The sequence below is a fragment of the Vidua macroura genome, chromosome 37, assembly GCF_024509145.1.
Source record: "Vidua macroura isolate BioBank_ID:100142 chromosome 37, ASM2450914v1, whole genome shotgun sequence".
NCBI classification, from domain to species: Eukaryota; Metazoa; Chordata; class Aves; order Passeriformes; family Viduidae; genus Vidua; species Vidua macroura.
In genome coordinates, this window is record NC_071607.1 from 694813 (window position 1) to 717665 (window position 22853).

The following is a 22853-nucleotide window of genomic DNA, read 5'->3' on the forward strand; positions in this document are numbered from 1 at the left end:
GGGCCAGGGCAGGGTCCCCAATGTCCCCCCAGTGTCCCCAGCAGGACCCCAATGTCCCCTGAGTGTCCTCACATGGCCCTGGTGTTGCCCCGATGTTCCCAGCATGGCCCAAGTGTCCCCTTGATGTCCTCTTGGGGACACTGGGGACACATCGGAGTCCTGTTTGGGACCTTGGGGACACCCCCAAGGTGTCCTTTCCCTTGGGGACACCGGGGCCACCCTGATGTCCCCGGTCCCGTTTTGGATCACCACAATGTCCCCACAGTGTCCCCAGCAGGACCCCTGTGTGTCCCATGTCCCCAACAGGACATCAGGGGGACACTTGGGCCTTGTTGGGGAAATGGGGGCAACACCGGGGTCATGTTAGGACACTCAGGGGACATCGGGGTCCCCTTGGGGACATCCGGGGGACATTGGAGACCCCGCCCTGGCCCCGTGGGCAGGGGGGGACGGTGACGGTGACGTCACCTCTTCCTGTTTCCCCTATCTGGCCTCGCCATGTTCCTGAGTGTCACCCAAGTGTGACCCCATGTCACCCGGGCGTGTTCACCTCCAGGAGTGTCCCCAGAGTGTCCCTGGAGTGTCCCCAGAGTGTCCCCAGCAGCCATGGAGGTGTGACAATCCTGGACCAGGGGGACAGAGGGGACAGGGGGGATGGGGGGGGACAGGGGACATAGGGGGTGGTGAAAGGGGGCAGTGGGGGATGGAGGGGACACGGGGGTGGCTGAAGGGGACAGGGGGTTGCAAAGGGGACAGGAGGGAGTGGAAGGAAGGGGGGAGGGGACAGAGGGGAGAAGGGCACCGAGGGTGGCAGAGGGGACAGCGTGGGGTAGCAGAAGGGACGAGGGGGTGGCAAAGGGACAGAGGGGACAGCAAAGCCCTCCAGGGAGAGGCAAAGGGGACCCCGGGAGGGCACAGGGGCCACCGCAGGAGGCCACAAGTGCCACCAGTTCCCTGACACCTCCCCTGTCCCCTCCCCAGGTGTCCCTGTACCCACTGGAGTCACTGGTGGACGTGGTGGCCACCCTGGGCGAGGTGGCGGCCACCGTGACCGGGCCACAGAGTGACGTGCGGCGGCGCGTGTCCCCAAAGTCCCTGCACGTGACCCTGAGGGGATTCACCTGGAGCCTCCATGAGACCCTGGACCACAGCAAAGTCACCTCCCTGGGCTACCCTGGTGTCCCCTCCCTGGGCCAGGCCCTGGCCGCCCTCGGTGCCACCCCTGGGGTCACCTGGGCCGATGTGAGAGCCGCGGTCAGTGCCTGGCAGGACTTGGTGGTCAGGCTCGAGGACAGCTGGGCCCTGCTGGCCTGGGATGCTGACAAGCTCCGTGATGCCTGCTGGCATGCAGCCATCGCCGCCACTGGGGCCAGGGACCCGCAGGATGAGGCCACCCACAGGAGGACAGCTGGGAGCAACCTGGTGGCCATGGCCCAGCAGCTGGAGGTGGCCCTGGACAGGGAAAAGAGGGCCTCGGCAGGGGCTGCGCATGATGCACAGGTGGCAGCGGCCACCAATGAGGCCATGGAAGAGGCCATGGTGGCCATCAGCCAGGCAATGGTGGCCACCAGAAGGGGACAGTGGGCACGGGTGGCCCTGGGGCCACTGGAGCGCTTGGTGGCCGCATGTCACAGAGCCACTGCATTCCCCCAGGAGCTGCAGTGGCGGCTCAGGGCCATCGAGGCCACCCTGGAGGGGACAGAGGAGGCGTCCCCCAATGTCCCCGAGGCCTTGGTGGCCGAAGTGGCCGACATTGAGAGGCTGTGGGAGGCTAGCACCCTCCTGTTCACACGGCACCTGCTGGGGACACTCGGGGACGTCCACGACCTCCTCTTGAGTCCCTGTGGTGGTCGCGGTGGCCCCACTGGCCCTGGCCGCTGTACGGTGGCCAAGCGGTGCCAAAAAGCCATCAAGAACATCCCGAATCTGCTGAAGGACAGTAATGTCACTGCTGTGACGTCATCACAGCAGTGACATCATCAGGGACATCGCTGGTGTCACCTGTCCTCTCCCCACATGAGATTTAAGACAAATTTGTGGAATTTTATGGGAATTTTCATTGAAATTGTCCCAAATGCTGATGGGAATTCCTGGGGTGACATCACTAGGGGCACTCAGGGGCACTTTGGGGACACTCAGGGAGGACACTCTGGGAACACTCAGGGATACTCAGGGGACACTCAGGGACATGCAGGGACACTCAGGGACACTCTGAGGACACTCTGAGGACTTTCCAGGACACTCAGGGACAGGGGACAGTGGTGAATGAGTCCCCTCAAGAGCTCCCAGTTTTCCATCGTGGCCGCAGCAGAGCCGGGTCATAAATGACAATTTAATAATTGGCTTCTGCAATTCTGTATGGGCTTCTGCACTTTTGTATTGCCTTTTGCACAATGTTATTGGACACCAGCAATTTGATATGGTATTTGATACTGATATTGATTATCAATGATTCCTTGTCGCTGCTGGCTGGTACAATATAATCTATCAGTTCATGTGTGCACCGTGTAACCTATAAATAAATAAATACCCTCTGCCCTTTAAATAACCTATAAATAAATAAATACCCTCAGTATAAATCAGACTGGGTTGCTCTGAACTCTGTGTCTGACACATCACCCAACTCCACTGAGGGACAAGTGGTCAATGAAGCCATCACAAGGTTCCCTGAGGGGAGCACAGCCAGGGAGCTGCTTCAAGGCTCTGTCTTGATATATCTCTGTCTGAGATATTTACCCTGAAAACCCTGGGTGGGATAGAAATATACCCAAGCAGATGGCAAGGTTGAAGTGATATCAAAGCCTCGTGGTGTGTGGGTTAAACCAGGGGGTCCCTAAAGCTGGAGATTGGTCAGAGCTTTACCAAGTGAGGCAAAATTATGGTGAATCACCCACTGTTTTTTTAAACAGCCTAAGAGAAACTGCCATCAAATATTGTGATCTAGATCCTGAATCAGCTGATGGTAAAGGACATTTAGCGCTTTTGTTTATGGGTCGGGCTTCCAACCTGATATAAAAAGCAAAGATAAAGGGAATTTGAGATAAATTATTAGAGGTAGCCTTGATGGTGTTTCAAGCCAGGGGCCCAACTGAAAGTGTTAAACCCCAACCTAGCAAGAAGGCAGCTCAGGAAAAGTCACCCAAGAAAGCTTCCACTCGGGAGAAGGACCAGTGTGCATCCTGTAAGGAACGGGGCATTGGAAAAAGGCCTGTCCAGTGCTGAAATAAAAACCATCAGTGCCCCAAGTGCCAGCAGTACAAACCTCCAGCAGCTCAGGCTCTGAGTGATGGGGACCAAGGACTGCCCCCAGCAGGGCCCTCGGTTAGAGCTGAAAAAGGAAAAAAAAATAAAAACCCGTGACTGTCTCAGACACAGCTTGGCCTTAACTGGCCAATCACTCAAAACAACCTCAGCACCTGATGGTGTCCCATTAACAAATCACTGTTCAGTGAATAATCTCCATAACACACTCCATATGCTGAACACCAGGAGCAGAGAACAGAGATAAGAATTGTTTTCTCTTTGTCTCTGAGCTTCCTTGCTGCCTTTCCCAGGGATTGTTCCTTGGGAAGTTGTGTCTTCTGCTCTCAGTGGAAAGAGCTGTGGTCACAATTCACCCTTCTCATGATAACAAAAAGAGAAAGGAGACTGTGTTTGCAACTCTTCGGCTGGGCCCTTGCAGAAACAGAACAAACACGTCTCGAGAGGTTTATCCCTTGCCAATCAAAACCTCAATCAGGTGCTGGCGTAGAAGGATCAGGGAGATTCTTTGCCTGTAGAATATCTGCTTCTATCAAATGTTTAAAACAAGGTTTACAATATAAGAAAACCAAACATTTCCTTCCAATTAATTCTAAAAACATACTTTATTTCCATTTATCTGCCAGTAACTCATCCCTTGTCCACCCACGTAACCAAAAACTGCGGCATTCCTCGGGTAATCACCCTGTGCCACCAACACTGCAGAAAGGGAGCAGATGAAGAAGAAGAAGAAGCCCAATGCCCGATGCCCTCCATCTTGGCTCCATACTAAAACACCCCAAAACCCGAATTTCTCACCCCAGTGACACACTACGCTATTCTCTAGTGTCTGTCTCACACTCTCGTAGGCTCTCGTCCACCTCGATGTCCTGGAAGCTCTCTCCATGGGTGAGGGTCAAAGGCAGTGTTTCTTAGGGGGTCAGGGCCCCTCATAGCAGGCAGAGAAATATTCCCTGTGCCCTGGGTTCCCACAGAGTTTCTGGAAGACACTGGAGCGGCACATTCGGGGTTAAATGCCTTAGAGGGGAAACTGAGTCACGACACTGCACACGTTGTTGGGGCGAGTGGGATAAGCAAAACAAAATACAGCAAAATTGCATGCAAATACCCCAAAGTACCCAGACTGCCCCCAAAATACCATCAAGGACCCCCAAATTACAACAAAATACAGCAAAATTGCATCCAAATACCCCAAAATTGCATCAAAATACGCCAAAATACGGTCAGGGACCCCAAAATTACCCCAAAATACCTCAAAATCCCATCAGGGACCCTGAAATTACCCCAAATCACCCCAAATTACCCCCAAATCCCATGAGGGACCCCAAAATCACCCCAAGTCACCCCAAAATACAGTTAGGGACCCCAAAATTCCCCCAGAATTGCCCCAAAATTATCCCAAAATCCAGTCACTGTCTCCCCAAAATCCCATCAGGGACCCTGAAATTGCACCAAAATACCCCCAGATTAATCCCAAATCCCCCCAAAATATGGTCAGGAATCCCCTAAATCCCATCAGGGACCTGAAATTGCACCAAATCACCTCCAAATCCCATGAGGGACCCCCAAAATCCCATCAGGGACCCCAAAATTACCCAAAGTCCAGTCAGGGATTCCAGAATCCCCCAAAATACAGTCAGGGATCCCAAAATTACCCTAAAATCTGATCAGAGAGCCAAAATTACCCCAAAATTACATGAAAATACCCAAAATCCTATCAGGGACCCCAAAATTACCCCAAATCTTCCCAGAATCTGGTCAAGGACCCCAAAATGACCCCAAATCCCCCCAAAATCGCCCCAAATCCAGCCAGGGACCCACAAAGTCCACTCGGGGACCCCCAACATTCCCTCGGGATGCTCCAAACCCAGTCAGGAACCCCCAAAATCCTCACGAACCCCCTCAGGACCCCCCAAAATCCTGCCAAAAACTCCCTCAGAATGCCCCCAAATCCCCTGACGACTCCCCAAATTCCTTCAGGACCCCCAGTTCCCCCCCAGGATTTCCCAAAGCCCCTCAGGACCCCCCAAACCCCCTCAGAACCCTCCAAAAGCCCACGAATCCCCTCAGGATTCCCAAAGCCCTTCATGACCCCTCACATCCACTCAGGACCCCCCATACCTCCTCACATCCCCTCAGCCCCCTCACATCCCCCCAAACCTCCTCAGGACCCCCAAACCCCCTCAGGACCCCCCAAATCCCCTCATGACCCCTCTCAACCCCCCCATTCCCCCTCAGGAACCCCCAAAATCCCCCCCAGATCCACTCACATCCCCTCATAACCTCCCTAAACCCCCTCAGGACCCCCAGTTCTCCCTCAGATCCCCGCAAACCCCCTCAGACCCCCCACTAAATCCCCTCAGGACCCCCCAAACCCCCTCAAATCCCCTCAGCCCCCCCCCCCCCCAAACCCCCTCAGGACACTCCAAACCCCCTCACAATCCCCCAAATCCCCTCAGGACGCCCCAAATCCCCTCAGACCCCCCCAAAATTCCCGCAAGACCCCCCATTCTCCCTCAGAACCCCCTAAACCCCCTCAAATCCCCCCCTAAATCCCCTCAGGACCCCCAATTCTCCCTCAGACCCCCCCAAACCCCCTCATAACCCACCCCCGGCCCCCTCCTCACCGCCCCCCCCCCGCTCCCGCCGCTGCCCGGGGCTGACCGCCGTCGCTGTCGCCCATCCCGCGCTGCCGGGGGGGTCCCGGGGCTCCCTCGGCGCCCCCAAATTCCCTTCCCGCCCCCCCCCCGCGGCCCCGCTCCGCCGGGCTGGGCCCCACCGGGACCACAATGCACCGCGTTTCCGCCGCGCTTCCGTTTCCCGTGACGTCACCGGCTCGGCCCGCCATTTCGGGCGCTCGTGGTGAGGCGGCTTCGCCGGTACCGCGCGGCTCCGCGCCGGGACCGCCTCTGATCTGGACCGCCTCTGATCTGGGCCAGGGCCGCCTCTGGGCCGGGACTGGCTCGTTGGAGCCCCGGAGCGTCCTCAGAGCGGCCCCAGTGAGCATGGAGCCCCAGGAGGTGCGACGGGGGGGAGTGGGGACACGGCGGGATAGGGGGCCCGGGAGTGGCGGGAGGGGACAGGGGCGAGGGGGCAGGTGACAGAGGAGGGGAGGGGCAGTGGGGGATGGGGGACACGGGGAGTGGCGGGAAGGGGGCAGGTGACAAGGGGGAGGAGGGGATGGCAGAGGGGACAAGGGAGCGACAGAGGGGACAGCAGAGCCCTAGAAGGAGGGGCAAAAAGGACCCCTCGGGGCCACAAGTGCCACCAGGTCCCTGTCCCCTCCCCAGCTGTCCCCAGCGCTGCTGCAGCCACAGGTCACCGCGGTGGCCGTCCTGGATGAGCTGCTGGCCACCATGGCCAGTCTGGACAAGGACTTGGTGCTGCTGCCCGTGTCCCCGTGGGGCCTGCACTGGGACCTGGAGAGGTTCACCAAGGATTTCTGGGCCAGCCTGGAGTGCATCAGTGGCACCTGGTGGCAGCACCGTGGCACCTGCGAGGATGACGATGGTTGCCACGATGACCCTCCCACCTCCCTGAGCCAGGCCCTGGCCGCCTACGCAGGTACGCCGTGGACCAAGTGGGACGATGTGATAATGGTGGCCATCGAGTGGCACGCCTCGGTGGCCGTGCTCGAGGACACCTGGGCCTGGCTGGCCAGGAGGGCCACCAAGCTCCGCGATGCCTGCAGGGAGGTGGCCACTGCAGCAGCCAACATGGTGGCCACCACCAGCGCCTGGGCCAGGGAGCTGCAGGACAAGGTTGCCGGCTGTGGGACAGCTCGGGACATCCTGGTGGCTGCGGCCTCGCAGCTGGGTGTGGCCCTGGACAGGGAGGAGGTGGCTGAGATGGTGGCTGGGCACAAAGCCCAGCTGAGGGGAGATTCCAGGGTGGCCACCAGCCAGGCAACGAGGGCCACCATGGTGAGACAGAAGGTGGAGGCGGCCCTTGGGCTGCTGGAGCGCTTGGTGGCCGCGTGTGACGAAGCCACCGCCTCCCCCCGTGAGCTGCGGCGCAGGGTTGGGGACATCAAGGCCACCCTGGAGGGGACAAAGGAGGCAACCCCCGATGTCCCTGAGGACTTGGTGGCCAAGGTGACCGTGGCCGAGCGGCTGTGGGAGGCCAACGCCCGCCTGGCCAAGGACCACCTGGTGGGGACACTTGTCTACATCATCGACTTCTTCTTCGATGGTAACCCCGACAGCGCTAGTGGCTGCGGGGTGGCCGAGCGGTGCCAAAGAGCCATTGAGGCCATCCCGAGGCTCGTCGGGCCCCCGGAGCGTCCCCGGAGCGTCCCTGGAGCGTCCCCGGAGCGTCCCCGGAGCGTCCCCAGAGTGTCCCCAGCCAGCGTGGAGCCCCAAAAGGTTTGACAAGGGCAGGGGAGAGAGGGACAGAGGGGACAATGGCGGGGAGGGGGCATGGGGGGATAGGGGGGACACGGGGGGGGGGAGGGTGGCAGAAGGCACAGCGAGGGATGGCAGGGGCTATGAGTGTGCTGGCAGAGGGGTGGCAGAGGGGACAGCAGTGGGGGCAGAGGGGTGACAGGGGCTACGAGGGGAGGGGTGGGGGTGGCAGAGGGAACGAGAGGCCGACAAAGGGACGGAGGGGCAAAGGGGACCCCACGAGGGTACAGGGCCACCCCAGGAGGCCACAAGTGCCATGAGGTCCCTGACACCTCCCTTGTCCCCTCCCCAGATGCAGGAGGTGATGTTTGACATTCTGGCCACCCTGGACAAGGTGGTGGCCATTCTGACCGGGCCAGGTCAGCAGGGTGCGCAGCAGCGCGTGTACCCAAAGTTCCTGTGCTCAGACATGAGGAGCGTCATCTGGCACCTCCGTAAGACCCTGGAGCGTGGCAGTGTCACCTCCCTGGGCCAGGCCCTGGCCACCCTTGAGGCCAACCCGGGGGCCACCTGGGCCAGTGTGAGAGCCGTGGCCAAGGCCTGGCGAGAGTCGGCAGCCACACTCCGGAGGAGCTGGGAACGGCTGGCCGAGGAGGCTGCCAAGATCCGCGACGCCTGTGAGGACACGGCCACTGCCCTGGGCTGGGACGTGCGGGATGAGGGCGCCTGCATCGTGATAGCTTGCAGCAACGGGATGGCCACGGGCCACCAGCAGCTGCTGCTGACCCTGGACAGGGCGGAGGTGGTCTCGGTGTCCACAAGTGATGAGGAGGCCAACAATGCCATGGTAGAAGCCGTGGTGGCCACCAGCCAAGCAAGGGCAGCCACCAGGAGCGAACAGGTAGAGGTGGTCCTGGGGCTGCTGGAGCGCTTGGTGGAGATGTGTGACAAAGGCACCGTGTTCACCTGGGACATGCAGCGCCGGCTCAGGGCCATGGAGGCCACCCTGGAGGAGATAAAGAAGGTGTCCCCCGATGTCCCCAAGGCCTTGGCGGCCAGAGCGGTGGAGGCCAAGCGGATGTGGGAGGCCAGCACCAAGCTGTTCATGTGTCAGCTGCAGGGAGTGCTTGGGGACATCAATGACTTCCTCTTCAGTCCCTATAGTGGGTGCGGTGGCCCCGGTGGCCAAGCAATAGCAGAAAGCCATTGAGGACGTCCTGAGGCTGCTGCGGGGACAGTGATGTCACTGCTGTGATGTCATCAGGGCAGTGACATCACTGGGGAGACTTGTGGATACTCGAGTGCCTCCAGCTCCTTGTGTCACCCAGAGCTTCCCAAATGCCACCAGCTCCGAGTGTCACCAAGAGTCCCCCGAGTACCACCAGCTCCGAATGTCACCGGGACCTTGTGCAGGAGAAACTGGGGGGGGTCCTTCTGCCACCAAGAGCCCTCTGAGTGTCACCAGGACTGGCCCAGCACCCGTGTGCAGGTCCCTGGTGTCACCGGGGTCTCTCCCTGTGTCACACACCGCCCTCAGGCACCCACCAGGACCCCCCCAAGCACCGGGACCCCCCCCGTGCATTGACCCCCCACCCCCCCTGTCACCGAGCACCAGGACAGGGACCAGACCCCCCCTTGAACCCTAGGATCCCCCCAGGCAGTGCCACCCCTGAGCACTGGGACAGGGACTGGGCTCCCCCTCCTGCACCGACCCCACCGAGCACCGGGCCCAGACCCCCCTTTGTGCCTCTGCCCCCCCACACCTATCACGGACCTCCCCTTTGACGCCCCAGAGCTGCGGGACCCCCGGGAACAGGATTGGGGGAGGCCTGGGGGTGGGACCAGGGGGGCCCCAAGCACTTGAGGGGTCCCTTGGGGCTCGGTCCTGCCCCCCCGTTATGAGCCAGGACCCCCTGTGAGAAACATAGGTCACAAATTGAAATTTTTATAAAAGTTTGTTAGGGGATAAAATCCTGGCGCTAATTACCAAAAGCTCATCATTAATTAAACCGTGTTCTTTACATCTTGACATCACAGGGGTTCATGCATATTCATGAGGATTCATGCATATTCATAATATTGATATAGATAGTAATATTATATAGAGAGAGTAATTAAATGGAAATGTATATTTTATTAAAATATTTTCGCATTAATATATAAATATTTTGCATTATATAAATTTTTTGCATCAATATATATTTTTTTGCATTAATATACAAACAGATTTTATTTTATGTCACCGGAGCTACCAAGCCCCAGGATTGACTGACAGGGGCTTCTCCCAATCAGATCTCGTATGAAGCTGCAAGCGTTTCACTGGCCAGACCCCAAGGGGACGAGGAGTTTGGACCAAAGAGAATACCCAGACCCGGTCTTTCAAAATGCCCTTTACACGGGGAGGCGTGGAAAATAAATTCCTCTGTTGCCACACTGTCCTCGGGTGAGGTTATGATGCTCGTACCCCCAATCGTGTGTTCTGTTTCTGCTGGATATTCTCTTCTGTGCCTTCAGGACTGGTTCTGAGAGCAAAGGCGGGGAGAACACGAAGCTCAGTTTGTTATCAGGGACTGCACTCACTCCTCAAAAAGCAACACTCCTCCCCATTCTGCTGGACTGTGGTGTCTGGGCACGGACGGGGCAGAACAGAGTGCTCCTTTGCATTTTAGTTACTTTAGCCAGCTGAGGCACTCTGAGTTTTCCCTGGACTGTTTTTTTTTCCCTTGTCTTGGAACCATCTGAACCCGCTCCGGACTGGGAAACACCGAGAAACACCGGGAAACACTGAGAGTTTTGCACTTTGTGACCTGCAGCAGCCATCCCCCGCACTGGAGGGACCGATAACAGAGCAACCACCCACGGGAGAGACTTTCTGAATTGGTCATCTCTTCAGAGCGGTGAAAGAGTTTTGTCATCTGGTGTGGTTCATTTTTAGTGCAGGGGAGCGCTTTGCTTGTTAAATAAACAGGTTTTTTTCCACTTCTCTCCAAGGAAATTTTCCTGAACCAGTTGGGGGGAGGGCCTGTGGGGGTTTGCTTTCTAGGGGGGGCTCCTTCTGGAGGTTTTCTCCCAAATTTGCCCTAAACCATACACTGTAACACTAAATAGTTCTATAAAACTAAATAGCTGTACTGAAAGATTCTCAACAAAACACAGGCTTAAAAAAAGGCAGGAAACTGGAAATTTGCCCAGGGCTGGGTGTCCCTCAGGGCTTTAGATCTTTATCAAACGTCACTTCTGATAGCTGGGATTCTTCTCCTCCTGCTTTAAATCACCTGGGGGCTTCAGCCAGGGCCAATTGTGGGGGTGTGCAGTGTGCCAGGGACTCCTGAGGCACAGTCCTTAGTGGCCACTCGCTGGGCCTTTGGCCTTTTGAGATAACGGCCACACCTGAGATAACAACAGCCACATCTGAGATAACAGCCTGTCATGGTTTGACACTGGCGCAATGCCAGTGCCTTCATAAAAATATACTTTCTCAAATGAATGCTGTGAGATGTTATCAGGAACAGAGCAGAGCAGGCTTAAGCTTAATAACAAAGGAAAAAAAAACTTCATTAAACTACTACTAGTATAAAAGATACACACACTAAATCTAGGATGAAGACTTTCTAAAACACTCTTTTTCTTCTTAATTTCTAAAACAATTACTATGAAACATTACCTGGGATTCTTGATTAAATTACTACTCTTTAGATAATCAATACTCAGTTTATCAAGGGAGAGATGAGTCTTTCTATAGAACCCCCCAGAAAACACAGTTGTTACTTCTTGTGTTTCTATGTTACACATGGCAACTGCCTGGAGAAAATCTGCTAGTGTGACACTCTTCTTTCTATGTTACAGTGCTCTCACTACTGTGCATGGACAAACCGCCTATAGGGCTCTTTTAAGGATGCTTTGCTATGGACTAAAAGGGACAACAGTTCAGCTTCTCATCTTGGGACTACAGTTTCTCTTATTTTTCCCTGGGGCTAAGGGTCCAGGAATAGAGATTGTATATTTCTTGAAGACAGAGGGCATCACTATTTCCTCTTCAGCTTTTCTTTGTTCTTGCCATTCCTGTGCTGGTGGTTGCTGAAGCAGGTCTCCTTGGGTCACCACTGCATTCCCCTAAAATGCAGTCTTTATTGTAAGAGAATTTAGTTCAATCTATGGCTAGCAAGAAAAGTCTAACTAAAACCTACTCTATCATCTCTTTTCACTTAAAAATTTCTTCTTCTAACATTTCAAGTTCTGGACTGTCTCTCTTCTACTATAAATTGAAGAAAACTAATATTTTACAAAGCTTTTATTTCTCAAGAAAGAGTTAAAAGTTCAGACTCCCTAGATAGCTGAAATCTCTGCCTAGAACTCTTAAATCCCACACTAGGCATCATCCCCCCCCCCCCCTCTTTCTCCTCTATCGGCAAATTCTAAGTGCTGTCAGGCTCTCTGTCTCTTTCCCTCTGGGGGTGGGGGGGGGGGAAGAAAGGCATCTTCGCTTCTCTTTACCCTTCTGTCCGCAAGAGCTAACTCAGTTCTAGACTTTCAGCCCCCTCAGCTTAATTAGACCAGGCTGCATGGCTTCCCCTCTCTCACCCAGCCTATGGCTGGGCAGGAGAGAGTCTGCACTCTCTGACGACCAGAACTAAAGAAACAGTTCCCTTAAGAGTTTTTGCTTTTAACCCCCTGTGTTCTCAGAAGTGTGTCTATCTATACTTTCAGTGGTCACTCTAAGTGCCAATATCCAAACCTGACCACTAATTAGTTTAACCCAACTTCCTGAAAAAAAATTCACTTCCATGTTAAACCACAACACAGCCACACCTGCGATAACAACAGCCACATCTGAGGTAACAGCTACATCTGAGATAACAAGAGCCATATCTGAGATAACAACAGCCACATCTGAGATAACAGCTACATCTAAGATGTCACACTTGGTCGCTGTTGAGGCAGGACAGGAACAGAAGAACTCCAGACGGCGAGAAGAAAACTCCACTTTATTTCAAATGCACCACTCTATTTATAAAGAACATTGTGCAGACCAATTTCATTGGTCTTAAATTAAAAACATCTCACACCATCAGTGTGCTCTGAATGATGCACGGTGGCAGAACATATCTAAAAACAATGTGAACAAGAGAGATAGAGAATTATTTACATTCTTTTCCAACTCCCTCCCAGGCCCAGACTGGTAGAAATGTCTCTTTTTCTCTCTGACTGAACTGAGAATATCCACAACGGCCCAAACCCTCCGTGCCCGATCACAGGAGGTCCCGGCCAGGTACAAGCCCATGGGGAGGGGCTGCGGCTGCCACTGGCTCAGGAGCTCTGTGGGCAGAGAAAAGGGCGTGATGGAGGGCTTCCCTTAGTGGTGCCTCCATTGGTGTTGGGTCAAGGTTGAGCTCTGTGAGAAGCTCTTCCCACACTCCCCATACTCGTAGGGCCTCTCTCTGCTGTGGATGCACCTGTGGGTGATGAGGGTGGAGTTTTGCTTGAAGCCCTCGCCGCAGCTGGGGCAGCAGAAGAACCTTTCCTCTGTGTGAAGGGGCAATAGATGAGGCTGGAGCTCCACCCAAAGCCCTTTCTGAAATGAACAGGGCTAATGCCTTTATAAATGTTCAGCTCTTAATTGAAAAGATCAGCTGGGCAGGGGGCCCGACACAGAGCTCACCCCCGCTGTTGTAGCTTTCCCAGGAGGCGTGCAGAGTCTGTCACTGAAGTCCAGAGCAGCAGCTGTCCCCTCTCCTTTCCTTGTGGCACACTGGTGGCCAGAGGATGAAGAGGCATGGCGTGCAGAGTCTGTTGCTGAAGTCCAGAACAACAGCTATCCCCGCTCCTTCCCTTGTGGCAGCACCAGGATTCTGTCTTTCCGTCTCCGCTTCCCACAGCCTATTATAGTCTAGTCTTTTTTAGGTGATGATGACGGGCAAAAGTCATTCAGGGGATGTGTTTCCCTCTTCCTCAGCTAGGGCATTTGTCTAGGCCCCTCTACTGTGTTTAGTTCTTTATTTAGGGGTGTCTTTATCCCCTAAAAAATGCTCCCATGATCCCAAGGGGTTTTTTATTTGCATTTTAGTCCCAGAATGTCTGTATGGTAGGGGGAGGCAGGTTATCTCCAGGTAGTTTAGAGAAAACAAACAGAGCAATTAGCTAATTAACATTTCAATATCGGTACTCAGCTACAGCCAGCAGCCATTCCAGTGTTGCCATGGGAACTAGGAAGGCCCTGCCACGTCTCTGGGGAACACCTGGGAACTTTGTTCATTACACTTCTCACACTCCCCACACTCGTAGGGCCGTTTCCCCATGGGGATCACCTGGTGCTGGATCAGGTCTGAGGACTGGAGCTCTGGCTGAAGCTCTTCCCACATTCCAAGCACTTTGTGGGGTTTCTCCCTGCCATGAGGCTTCTCCACCAGCTCTGAGTGCCGAATGGATCTCCGGCTGCCTTCCCGGCACAGGGGGAATCTTTCCTCCTTGCAGCTCCCGGGCCTGGGTTTGCAGCCCCTCCTTGTATGAGATCTCCAGGGCTTTTCCTCCCCATTGCATTCCTGTGCTGTGGAGCTGCTCAAAATGGCCTCAAAACAGAGGTTCTGCCCCAGGGATTTGTCCTCCCAGGTCTCCGTCTGCAGTTCAGTGCCTGGGGTAAGGAAAGAAAAGGAGAGGAAGGAATGAGGAAGGAGGGTGGACAAGGAGAGGATGGGATTTACCTCTGTGCCAGAGGGAAGGGGAAGGAGATCCCACCAATTCATCCCTGGCAGGATGGCGTTGGCAGCGGGGCTGTCCTGCAGCCAGGGGCAATGTTGGGCTGGGAGATGGAACAGAGGAGAGGGGGAAAGGGGCAGTGACTTCCTCCTCACCTGCCCCAGGGTCCCATGCTATCTTCCTTTTCCTCACAGCCTCCACCAGCTCCATCCGAACAGAGTCTGGGATTGACAAATCCTGGCTTGGGGGAAAAGCAAGAGGTGAGCACCTTGGTCCTGCTGCCCAAGTCCAGCTCAAGAAGTCACCGCCCTGTTCAGGGTCGGATGGGCCCAGACCCTGCTCATCTCCAGCCTCCCCCACCCCTCCAGGCTGCAGGGATCCCCCAGCTCCGGGATTGGCCCTTGCTGCTCTCCCCACTCCGATGCCAATTGGAACCCCAAAACCAATGTTCCCCCAAAAGTGTTACCACTGCCCCAGCCTGTACAGAGAGATCGCCACAGAAACCCTCCACAATTCTCCAAAGGGACATCTGCATCTCACCTTTGGGCCAATGCAAGATCCAAATATCCCCTTCCCTGCAAAAAAAAACCTCCCAGAAACCCCCCAATGGATTTGGGGCGAGCTCCCCCTCCCCACTCACCTGTGGGATCTGGGGGTGTCGATGCTGCCAGGGCCAGGGGAGCTGCAGCCTCAGTAGACGGGCAGGAAAACCATGTGGTTCTGCTGTGGCTCCTCCTCTTCCTCCTCCTGTTCCTGCTCCTCCTCTTCCCCGTCCTCCTCCTCCTCCTCTGTGCCCACGCAAGATCCCCCTTTCCCACCCACTTCTCCCCCATGGCTGCAGCACCACCAGCTTTTGGGTGGAGGGAACCCCCCCATGAGCCCCCCAGGGATGGGCAGGGGGCTTGGGGACCTACCCAGGGCAAATCCATTCCCCCTCAGTGAAACATAAACTTTAAGAGATTTAGAGATTTTAGAGGAGCTAAGATTTTAGTTAGAGATAAGCCTTACTAGAGTTAATTAAAATAAAAGGATTCTGTAAGTAGGCCTTGATGAAGTTAAGAGTTAGTAGTTATCTAATAATTGATTGCTTGTCAATACAATGTTTAGTTAGCTGGGTTTATAATGAAGAACATAGAAACTGACAAATAGCTTTTAGGAACATAAGACAATTGTGGGCCTCCTCTGTTCTGAAACCAATTGAAGACAAGGAATGGGAGTTCTACCAAGGTTCATTTGTCATATTTGCATTGAAAAGGTAGAAAGGTCAGAATGAGGAAGACTTCATTTACTTCCTCATTTTGGGACCCCTCCCCATGAAAGGGACCACCGATCCATTTCAAGGAACAAACTACACATGCTTAATAGCTTTTGAAATTATTAGCATACGAAGCGAGGAATGAGATGTACTAAATTATGAATATGTATTTGTATTTTGGGTATTCGATTCTTGTGTGGATAAAAGGACTCTGTAATCATTTGAAAGGTGCAGTGTGTATTTGGGAGCTATCCCACACGCTGCCCGGCGTCGCAATAAACATACATTTTCTAACTTTAAACTGTTAGAGAGTTTTTCTCCGTCACAATTGGATATCGGTGCTAGATCAATATCCATATTTCTTTAATAAATCATCAGAGCCATAGGGAATCACTCCAGGGATCAAGTGATGGGGACACTAAGGGATCCCCATGGAACCACCCTTTTTCTGTCCCATCCCTACCTTTCCCTCCCCACTCCCATCCTTCCCCCAACAGAAAGATCTCTCCAAACTCAACCTGGGGTCCCATACCGCTCCCACTCAGAATCCTCTTTTCCCCTGCTCTTCCACCCCTTCCCCATTGTCCCTCCACCTCCACCTCTCACATCTGGGCTTGGATTTGGGGGATCCAAGCCCCTCCTGCTCAGTCTGGGGGTCACATCCCCCCTTTCTCTCAATTCAGGCAGCTCCTGGCAGCTTTTTCCTGGGAGGAATCCCTCAGTTTTGGGAATTTGGGGTGTAGCTCAGGAGTGTGACAGCTCTGTCTGGCTTTCCCCACCCTGCTGTGGCCCCTCAGCTGCCTGTCACCCTGGGGATGCTGGGAGTTCCCTCCTGGGGACAAGGACATTCATCCCCTTCCAGGAGCCCAATGTCCAGCTGGGGCTCCAGGTCAGGGGTCCTTGAGCAGTTGCCCCAGAACCTCCGCCAGGGTCTCCAGCGCAGCCAGAGCCACTTGGCCTCGGCTCCCCAAAGGCCTCAGCAAGGCCCAAGTCCCTCCCAGGAACCCTCAACTCCGTCAAACCCAGCATCCCCCACATCGCCTGCCAGTTCCCCCCATGGCACTGGCCCCACATGTCACTGACCATGCCCCACCATCTCCTCACCCATGGCTGTCTCCCCACCATATTTCCATCCTGGTCATTGTCCCACACATCTCCATCCATGCCTGTGTCCCCCCCATGTCTCCATGAATGGCCCTGTCCCCCTCCATGTCCATGCATGCCCATATCACTCTCCATGTCTGTGTCCCACCATGTTGTGTCCTACCATGACCACACCCATGTCTTAGTTCAATGTCTATTTTTACCCCAGCATTGGATATTTTGAAGGGATGAAGAGAAATGAAAAACAAATCAAGGCCAAAAGAAAAGGATTTCCATGTCCGTGCCAGCTGAGGATCCACGTGCTTGGATAGAAGGGAAGAACCTTTTCTGGTGGAATTCCCACCCCACTGTCTCCAAAATCTTGGTTTTTTCCAAAGTTTTTCACCATTTGGCTGCAGAAGATACCCTTGGGCAATAGGAAATCAAAATCATGGAATCCCTGAAATTGGAAAAGACCTCCAAGTACATTCAGTATTCCTTGATGCCACCAGAAGATAGGACTGAATGCACAAGATGTTCCGGGGTTGAAAGTCAACAAATCCACTCTCCCCAAGGAATTCCCATTTTTGGTCTGTGTCCCGATGGATGCTCCTGCCCCTGAGTTCATCCAGGTGCCCACAAGGAGCCAGGAAGCTGTGGAGCACTCCATCCAGGTGTCTTCCCAACATGGATCACCAAGACAACAGATCACCAGGGCTCTGCCCAATGGGGGTCACTAAGGAACATCCAGAGTGGATCCTCTCATGGAGGATGGAGCTGGAGCACCACACGGAGCTCTTCCCACACTCAGGGCACTCAGAGGGCTTCCCTTAGTGGCGCCTCCGTTGGTGTTTGGTCAAGACTGCGTTCGTGGAGAAGCTCTTCCCACATTCCCCACACTCATAGGGCCTCTCCCCAGTGTGGATGCGCCGGTGCACAGTGAGGTTGGAGTTGCGGTTGAAGCCCTTCCCACAGTCGGGGCAGTGGAAGGGCCTCTCATCTGTGTGAATCCGCTCATGTTTGAGGAGAGTGGAGCTGGTCCGAAACCTTTTCCCACACTCAGGACACTCGTAGGGCCTCTCCCCGGTGTGGATGCGCTGGTGTGTTTTCAGTTTGGAGCTCCGCCCAAAACCCTTCCCACATTCCAAACAGGTGTAGGGCCATTCCCCAGTGTGGATCACCCGGTGCTGGATCAGGGCCGAGCTTCCTCTGAAACTCTTCCCACATTCCCCACACTTGTAGGGCCTTTCCCCAGTGTGGATCTTTTGGTGTTCCATAAGCTGGGAGTTCTGGCTGAAGCTCTTCCCACACTCCCCACACTCATAGGGCCGTTCCCCAGTGTGGATCCTCTCGTGTTTCCTCAGGCCAGAGCTGTATCTGAAGCTCTTCCCACATTCCCTACACTCATAGGGCTTTTCCCCAGTGTGGATCCTCTGGTGTTGCATCAGGTGGCCCTTCTGGCTAAAGCTCACCCCACATTCTCCACACTCATAAGGCCAGTCTCTGGTGTGGATTACCTGGTGCTGCATCAGTTGGCCCCTCCGGCTGAAGCTCTTCCCACACTCCCCACACTCAAAGGGCTTTTCCCCAGTGTGGATCCTCTGGTGTCGCATCAGGCTGGAGCGGTCGCTGAAGCTCTTCCCACATTCAGGACACTCGTAGGGCCGTTCCCCAGTGTGGATCCTCTGGTGCTGGATCAGGGTGGAGAGATGGCTGAAACCCTTCCCACAATCCAAGCACTCATAGGGCCATTCCCCAGTGTGGATCCTCTGGTGCCGGATCAGGTTGGAGCTCTGGGTGAATCCCCTTCCACATTCCAAGCAGGTGTAGGGCCGTTCCCCAGTGTGGATCCTCTGGTGCTCGATCAGGGTGGAGCTCCGGCTGAAGCTCTTCCCACACTCCCCACACTCGTAGGGCCGTTCCCCAGTGTGGATCCTCTGGTGCTGGATCAGCTTGGAGCTGCAGGTGAAACCCTGCCCACATTCCAAGCACTTGTGCGGCTTCTCCCTGCCACGAGGCTCCTCCACCAGCTCCGAGCTCCGGCTGGATCTCCAGCCGCCTTCCTGCCTCAGGGGAGCTCTTTCCTCCCCGAAGCTCCCTGGGCTGGGTTTGCAGCCCCTCCTCCTGCAGGATCTCTGGGGCTTTTCCTCCTCCTCCATCCAGCCACACCCTGGCAATGACAAATCCTGGTAAGGGGAAAAACAAGAGGAGAGCACCTTGGACTGGGAGTTCCTCCTTGCCCAAGGAGGAACAAATTGACACAGCTGCTCAAAGTCCCGCTAAATTCCTGAACTTCCAGAAGAACAAAGACTTAACAGAGCCATGAATATCGGATGTTATATACAAGGAGGGGTGCACATTAACGAGGACATGCAGCAGGCGCATCGGGAAGTCTCAACCTTCCAAGTTCCTCAGCCAGTGGGCAAAGGCAGAGGGAGATGCGGCCGGGAAAATGAGCATAAAAAGGAGGCTGCGTACTACAACAATGGGAGAGACCGCATGGCAAATGCCCCACGGCCTCTCCCTCTGCTCAGCAATAAAGTCACTTTTACAGGACTCCTCGGTCTCCTCTGGGCACAGAAACCTCCGGCGACGTGAATTTCCCCGTACGGCCCCGGCGACGGGGCAGCCACCTCTGTCCTAGCCACAGCAAGCGGGACGAGGCAGCGCTGCTCCGGCAGCGGCTCCTGCCCAGGCAGCGGCGGGAAGGAGAGCGCGGGCAGCCGCTCCCGCAGCGCCCTCGGCCCAGGGCCACCACGGGCCGGACACGGCACAAGCAAGCCGCCGCAGCCCCCTGCCGCCCCCTCCGCCCGCAGCGAGCCCCGAGCCCCCGCAGAACCCAGCGCGGCTCCCACCTGCGCCGGGGCCGCCTCCCAGCTCCGCCAATGCCGCCTCCCCGGCCTCCGGCCGCTGCCGCCGCTCCCGGGCCCGCACAGACGCTCCGCCAATGGCGCCGCTGCCCAGCCAGGGCCGCCCTCAGGCCGCCAGCGGGGCCGTGCTTCGCCCCGCTCTCACCAATCAGCGCGCCACAACCACGACTGACGGCACAGCCGGCCAATCGCAGCGAGGGGCGGGCTCTGCACACGGCACCGCCTCGCCCCGCGCTCTCAGGGCCCCCCGCGCTGGGCGAGGGCAAAGCCGCAGCTGAGGAACAGCCCTGGAACGGGCCCGGGCCCGGGCCGGCATCCAGCGCAAACACAAACAAACTTCTCCGCACCTCCCGACACGGCTTTCCCGGCCCTGCGCCTTCGCTGCCTCCGCCTCTGCGGCAAGCCCACGAGCCTCACTTCTCCTACCCCTAATTAGGAGCATCAGTGCATCGCTTGGATTTCCCCCAAAAAGGGAAAACTGCCCAAAGCCCTGTGGGTGAATGAGGGAGGGGAGAGATTTCTGGCAGAAAACTCCAAAACTCAGAGCAGGATAATGAGACGTAAGTGAATGCACAATTGCAATAGCACAAGGAGTTCTCAAGCACACGCAATCTTTTCTAGTATATACAAGCACAGTTTTCTGATCAGTGACTGGATGAATCTCGAAGTGGCAGATACTTTGTTTAGTGTCAAGACACGCTATTGTAAAATGCAGGCGAACCCAATGGGAAGAATGATGATGTCTGACTTAGTTCAGAAGGCTGAATGATTTCTTTATTATAACTATGCTATAATACATTAATATACTATATAAAGGAAGATACTAAAACTACATACCTACTTTCTCTAACTGTCATATCTAACTACTCACAACTTGTGACCCTGTTCGCGAGAATCCAGACACAGGTGGACTTGATTGGCCACCAGGCTCAAACAATCCTCACCAGAATCCAATCAAGCAATCACCCCAGGTAAACAATTCTCCAAGCACATTCCACATGAGAAAAACAAGGAGCATAAATAGAAATTGTTTTCTCTTTCTTTCTCTCTGTGCACCTCTATCAAAAATCCTGAGAGAGAGAGAGAGAAATGTGCATGCCACAACGCATATCTTGAGCATCAATAGTATTGCTTTCACAAATGTATCCTAGTTGTTCCCCAGTAGCATAAGATTCTAAGTTTACTGTTTGCCACTTTTCAATCACCTTTCATGCCCGCACCCTATGTTCTGGGGGGTAGAGCACCATTTTTCATAATTTAATCCTAGTGCGATGATGGGGTGGATAACATAAAAAGTGGCATTACGTACAGTAAGTACAAAGGCAGTGCCCACATTAGAAGCAGGATCATAGGTCACAGATGCTTCTGAGATTTCTTTATATAATCCAAAAATTTACCATAGTCCACCAGGACATTCTCTCAGAATGAATGGCATTATCCCAGACAATGCTTTGAATTTCAGCTGGAAAATTACTTTCACCCTGTCCTAGGTTGACTGTATGATGCTTGTATCCCCAGTTGTCTGTTCTGTTTATGCTGAATAATAAGTTTTGCACCTTTAGGACTTATTCCAAGAGTAAAGACAGAGAAAAGAAGTGCAGAGTTTGTTTTCAGAAACTACACTCACTCTTCCACATTCCTTCTCCCAGACTGTGTTGTCTGCAGACAGACAGTGAGACAGAGCTCTCCTTTGCTTTTTAATTAGTTTTAGCTAACTGAAGCAAAGAAGTTCCCTAGACTGTAGTTTTTTCCTTTTCTTTAGACCTGCTGAAACCTGCTCTAGACCAGAAGAGCACCAGCAGCTCACACCTGTGGCCCAGTGGGCCAGGCCTGGGCCACAGCATTTCCAGCGCCAGAGGGAAAGATAAGAGACTGAGTGAGCCGAGCTGCAACCCAGGCAAGAGAGGAATTTTTCTGAGTTTGTCTCTCTTTTAAAGCAGCAAGAAATTTCATTGTTTAATATTGTTTAAGTTTTCTTGTTTAATGAACAGTTTTTTCCACTCTTCTCCAGGGAAGTATTTTTCCCCAAACCAGTTAGAGAGAACGGCCAATTGAATCTGCCTTCTAAAAGAACCCCTTTGGAGATTCTCTCCCAAATTTACCCTGAACCAGGACAAATACATTTATTGGTGCCCAACGTGTGGCTCAAGAATGTGAAAAAAACCTTTATTAATTACATTTTTATTGTGTTTGTTCTATAGTGGGTTACAGCAGTCAGTAACCATGTTACTTATACTCATAATGTCTCTTGGGGTAGAGGCCTTCATGTAGCTCTAGTCTCTAAGGTTCTTTGAGGTTTTAGTACCTTTTTAGTCACTAAGAATATTGTCCCTTACACATAGTTTTTACAGTAGAAGAACACAGATTAAAATAGCTATTGTACTAGCCTTAGTGATAGTAGTTTATAGAGCATTTACAAAAATACTGGAGTCTGTTCAAGATATGTATAGTTTATAGTTTCTTCATCCTACCCTGTATCCTACTTCCAGTAGTATGCTTTAGGAGTTTATTAGTAATTACACCCAGTTTATTAGAAGAGGAGCAGGAGATTAGGTTTTCCAGCCTCTCCTTTCCTTCTTCTCCTTTAAATCTGTTATGTCACTTCTAAGAATGTTCAGTTTTCCCTAAATGTTAAAGAGATCATCTTTCTAGTATCTTTCCTAGTTAACATCCTTTATACAGTCCACAGCTTCTCTAAAGTGAAAGCTGAGATGTCCAGAAGAGCTGATGAGACCCCTGACCCAGGTGTAGAAACTCCTGAGTAGTGTAGAGAATGAGAAAATATAGGCCAAATCTTAAAATAATTTTCTGACCCTGTAGAGTGGGATTTTCCCCATGAACAAATTCAGAACCCAGATAAGGTAGAGAACTACCTGAAAGAGAAGTGCCATGATGACTCTAGAGAAAAAAGAAACATTGCAATAAGCTAGACCCTAGCCTATGCTTATCGCACCCTACTAAATACTGTAAGGCAGCAAACAGAGAAAGGAGGGCAGGGAGATAAACCAGCAGCTATCCCAGTCACTCAGGCTGCAGCCAGCGCCCCAGCTACTCAAGTTGTAGCTAATCCAGACAGTAACCCTAAGCCACTGGCACTCGCTATAAGAAAGAAACACACAAGCAAAACCAATTGACCAGTGACCGACAATAATGATCCAGGAAAAAGACCCTCAAAGCCAATTACTAACACAAAAGCTAAAGTTAAAGCAACTGATACAAGATCAGAAGCCACTATTAAGTCCTATTCCCTGAAGAACCTTCGTAGCCTAAAAAAAGATTACACTCAAAAACCTAATAAATCTATAGTTAGTTAGTTAATCCATCTTTAAGATGCTACAAGGGAGGCTA

General features: G+C 53.7%; 2 protein-coding genes across 3 annotated transcripts; one reads left to right on the forward strand and one right to left on the reverse strand.

Moving 5' to 3' along the window:
- The first annotated feature begins 6154 nt into the window (after positions 1-6154).
- Positions 6155-9803, forward strand: LOC128821242 (uncharacterized). The gene is made up of 3 exons (XM_054002185.1): positions 6155-6281; positions 6552-7625; positions 7957-9803. Exons 1-3 carry the CDS (start codon positions 6267-6269, stop codon positions 8812-8814), a joined length of 1947 nt encoding a protein of 648 aa, XP_053858160.1. The 5' UTR covers positions 6155-6266; the 3' UTR covers positions 8815-9803.
- Positions 9804-15704: 5901 nt separating this feature from the next.
- On the reverse strand, positions 15705-19743 carry LOC128821250 (zinc finger protein 239-like). 2 transcript variants are annotated; one of them, XM_054002194.1, is made up of 3 exons: positions 19491-19743; positions 18153-18821; positions 15705-17984 (listed from the first exon to the last, which is right to left on the reverse strand). In XM_054002194.1, exons 2-3 carry the CDS (start codon positions 18792-18794, stop codon positions 17466-17468), a joined length of 1161 nt encoding a protein of 386 aa, XP_053858169.1. In that variant the 5' UTR covers positions 18795-18821; positions 19491-19743; the 3' UTR covers positions 15705-17465. The 2 variants fall into 2 exon arrangements, with proteins under 2 accessions (XP_053858169.1, XP_053858168.1); XM_054002193.1 differs by having other exon boundaries at positions 15705-18821.
- Between the last annotated feature and the right edge of the window lie 3110 nt (positions 19744-22853).